The 4,465-nt window shown below is 41.2% G+C and overlaps 1 protein-coding gene across 1 annotated transcript in view; it reads right to left on the bottom strand.

Moving 5' to 3' along the window:
* Nucleotides 1–2,059, bottom strand: part of LOC136849878 (ATP-binding cassette sub-family C member 5-like) — an 82,874-nt gene extending 80,815 nt beyond the window's left edge. Inside the window, 2 exon segments of the mRNA XM_067123381.1 lie at nt 1,077–1,366; nt 1,877–2,059. Of these exon segments, the coding sequence (XP_066979482.1) occupies nt 1,077–1,366; nt 1,877–1,918 (332 nt within the window). The 5' untranslated portion in view covers nt 1,919–2,059.
* Nucleotides 2,060–4,465: the final 2,406 nt, after the last annotated feature.

Here is a 4,465-nt window from a genome sequence, read left to right as displayed (position 1 = left end):
ATGCATACATACATACATATATATATACATATATATATACATATATATATATATATATATATATATATATATATACTGTATATATATATATACATATACATATACATATACACACACACTCATGTCTTATGTTTATTACGTGACAAACAAAAAACAACATATCTACACATGAACAGTCAAACATACATGCATACAAACATTCACCGGCCAACACACGCCAGGAATACTGCTGGGAATATTCCGCAGGTATTCTATTTCTTGGAATGGCTCTGAATGGCTAACAATAAGCGACAAACAACACAAAGACACGTGTCAACATCCTGAGCGGGCAGGACTTGTATGTCGACAACTTACTGCAGACAAATCACAAACAAGCTGAATACATGTCAGCAACTTCTTGAATCAGTGCTTCATTAGATTATCCAGCATTTCCCAGTGGCTCGTTATTCACTTAATGTCGTAGACTTGTTTTCAACATGTTTGTGACATGTAAGCAATAAGCCGCAGACATGTTTATGACATGTTTCACCGCACTGTCAATTCACAAACAATCTGAATACATGTCAACGACTTACTGGTGGTTCTAACCAAGACCCCTAAAGTATCCATTAAGTTGTAATATAGGGTCTGTTACTTACTGGATTTAACAGACTATCTTACTTATCAGAAAGGCCAGACACCAGAGTGTCTGTGATAGTCCTTGTATCTTAACGTACTTCCTTACTTATCAGAAAGGACAGAAATCAAAGTGTCTGTGATGGGGTCGTTGTAACTTAATGTACTTTATTACTTATCAGAGAGCCCAGACACCAAAGTGTCTGTCTTTGTTCCTTAACAGACTTTCTTACTTATCAGAAAGGCCCAGACACCAACGTGTCTGTGATAGGGTCTTTGTATCTTAACGTACTTTCTTACTTATCAGAAAGGCCACTCACCAAAGTGTCTGTGATAGGGTCTTTGTATCTTAACGTACTTTCTTACTTATCACAAAGGCCAGACCCCCAAGTTACCCGCTAAGCCGAGGCGCCACGATACACATAACCAATAAAGACAACAAACCAGCGACTGGTACTCACACTTTAATGTGCTCCAGGTCCTCTCCCGGATCCGGCCGCAGCCTGTAGGTCTCCTCCGGGTAAATGGCATCCTTGGGACGCTTCCTGTTGGTGGTGGCCTCGTTGGGACGGTGGTGGTGGTGGCCGTTGGAATGCCCTGTTGTGGTGGCGATGCCGTTGGAGCCGTTGGCGCGGCCGTTGGCCCGACCGTTGGGGCTGGAATGCACGTGGGAATCCAGCCCGTGTTCCAGCGTGATGCTTCCGGAGGACCCCCAATTGTGCATGATGATGCTGGAGAGCCTCTGGGTCCCCTGGGGGAGAGAGGAAAAAGACGATAGGTCAGAATGGTGACACCAGGTCAGATAAGGGTGTTTGGGTTCAAGTGATTTTTCTTTCTGGTCACAGCCTGGGAAGACAAGGATGAATTTACAGAAGACAAAATAAGGGTGATGAGGATGAAATTGTACAGCAAAACAGCCTGGGAAGACAAGAATGGTAATTATACAGAAAAAACAGCCTGGGAAGATGAGATTGCATTTACAGAAGACAAAGGTAAGGGTGATGAGGATGAAATTGCACAGAAAAGCAGCCTGGGAAGACAAGAATGGTAATTATACAGAAAAGCAGCCTGGGAAGATAAGGATACATTACAGATGTCAAAAGGCAAGGATGATGATGAGTCCTAATTTTGAAGACAACGTGAAAATAATTTTACATTACAAGTCATTTTTTGAGAAAATAAAATATAAATCAAAACTGAAAAATCAGGTCACAAAGGTAACCTAATTAAAAACCACACGTTCCCAATTGTTCTAATTTACCTTTCCCTCCAGCAGGTCCATAATTCCGTAATCGCTCTCCATGATTGTGGATCGACAGATACGCCAGACGACAGAATCACGAAGATTGGAGATTTTTAAAATCCACACACCTGGATTTCCAAAATCCCTTCGCACGAAGCTTTTTTATAATTTAGTTCACGGGGGAGATTGACCATATTAAGCAACAGGTAAGTTCACCAACTTCTTTTAAACAGTGTTTTAGTTTGTTGAATTTTGGTTCCACATTACATGACGTTATTACTGGAAGAATAAAACTTTAGGATAAGGAGAGAGAGAGAGAGAGAGAGAGAGAGAGAGAGAGAGATTCCAACTTATCTCGCGCCATCACGGAGCTTCGCAGCCCAAAGGGGCGATTCGCAGTCCTCTCGCCAACTCAGACCCAAAAATTGGCCTCCCACGTAACCGAAATCTAATTGGGAATAATGATTTAATCTGCCGGGAAAACGAGATACTCCCTACATGACGGGGAGGGGGTTTAGGAGGGGGGAGGGGAGGGGACCCAAGCACGTAACTGAACTGAAAGAAAAAAAGAGAAAAGAGAGAGAGAGAGAGAGAGAGAGAGAGAGAGAGAGACGTACTTTCATTCTCTCTAAAGACGACCTTGAGATGTTCACTCAAGCACACGACAGACAAGCAAAGAATTCTCATGCAGTCTACTCCTTGAGTTACTCCCCTCTCGTCCTCCTACTCCTAGAGTTACTCCTCTCCCCTACCACTTAGTCCTCTCTCCCTACTCCTAGAGTTACTCCCCTCCCCTACTCCTAGTTAGTCCTCTCTCCCTACTCCTAGAGTTACTCCCTCTCCCCCATTCCCTCCCCAGAGTTACTCCCCCTCCCTCTTCTCCTAGAGTTACTCCCCTCCCCCTTCTCCTTGAGTTACTCCCCCTCCCTCTTCTCCTGAGTTACCCCCTCCTCTTCTCCTAGAGCTCCCCCTCCCCCTTCTCCTAGAGTTCTCCCCTCCCTCTTCTCCTCCTAGAGTTACTCCTCCTCCCCTACTAGAGTCACTCCCTTCCCCACCCTAGAATTAATACCCATCCCTATTCCTAAAGCATCCCCCCTCCCCTACTCCTAGAGTTACCCCCTCCTCTACTCCCAGAGTTACACCTCCTCCCTCTACTCCTAAGCTACTCCTCCCTATTTCTAGAGTTACTCCACCTCCCCTACTCTTAGTTGCTCGCCCCCTACTCCTAGAGTTACTCCCCTACTACTCCTAGAGTTATTCTCCATCCCCCTACTCCTAGAGTTACTCCCCTCCTCCCCCTACTCCTAGAGTTACTGCTCCTACCCCTACTCCTGGAGTTACTCCCCATCACCCTACTCCTTCTCACGCATTTACAACTCCTTCACTCCCTCAGAACGCAAACTACTCAGGCTAGACTGTTTCTAACGATGATATATTGAAGACAAGTTCCTTCGGGGGCAATAGTTTTACATTGTATCGAATCAAATGTATGAAAATGTATTCAAATGTATTACACTACATTATTAACGTGATATGTTGTATTATATGGGATATACAATTCATTTTTTATGTCTGACATTTGATTCGACTTTGTCATTATCAAATGATTCTGAGACTGTGAATTTAGTACAAAATAATTAGGCAATAATGATGAAAATAATTATACACAAAAACTCTTTAATATGCCAGACTAACAACAGGCTGTATATGTGTGTGTGTGTGTGTGTAGGTATATATATGTGTGTGTGTGTGTGTGTGCGTGTGCTTGTAAACAACCACAGCCAATGAGCTCCAAAAACCGGATTAAGATAGCACGCAACACTGCAGTATTGTATATTTGTTTTCTTTTATCGCTGTTGATACGTGCATAATCATTGATTTGGTAATTAAACGTTATTTTCTTCTCTTTGCTCTCTCCTTTTACACGCCTGGCTGTTCTATTTGGTATAAGAATTCTTTGTAAAGTGATAAGAATGTATTTTGTTCCAGTTTCAATAATACGGGAGTTTGGATAATTGAAATGTTATGGGTAACTCCCCTAGTGTTTTTCACAGCATTTAGCACTAGTGAATGGTTCTTATTACCACGCCCCCTCTGAGGATTGGTCCTTCCCTCCACGCCCCCCTTGCATCTATGAGTAAAATTCCCTCCCAGATTTAACTGAAAATAAAAAAAAAAAGAGAAAGAGAACGGGTGTTTTTATTCTCTTGGAAATGAATTAGTGAGATACTTGATACTGCTTCTTAGCGACTCTTGTTAAGAGAATAACGAATATAATTAGAGAATTTTTGTATTTTTTTCTATGGCTGGCTAATTTAAATTGCTCTTAAAGAATATACATATATTTATATATATATATATATATATATATATATATATATATATATATGGGGACTGAGAGGAGAGAGAGAGAGAGAGAGAGAGAGATACTGTTCCATCCAGCTCTCAAACGCAAAAGAATCATCGCAACTAAAGCAGAAAAATAATTAAACGAAGGAATGTATAAAAATTAAAAGAAATAAATAAAAATAAAGAAAGACTTGATTATAAAATGTAAAATAAACCATTAAAATATTAAAAATTAAATAAGTAAAATAAATTAAAAAA

Source organism: Macrobrachium rosenbergii, chromosome 21 (assembly GCF_040412425.1).
Source record: "Macrobrachium rosenbergii isolate ZJJX-2024 chromosome 21, ASM4041242v1, whole genome shotgun sequence".
NCBI lineage: Eukaryota > Metazoa > Arthropoda > Malacostraca > Decapoda > Palaemonidae > Macrobrachium > Macrobrachium rosenbergii.
This window is presented reverse-complemented; position numbering and strand designations above follow the sequence as displayed.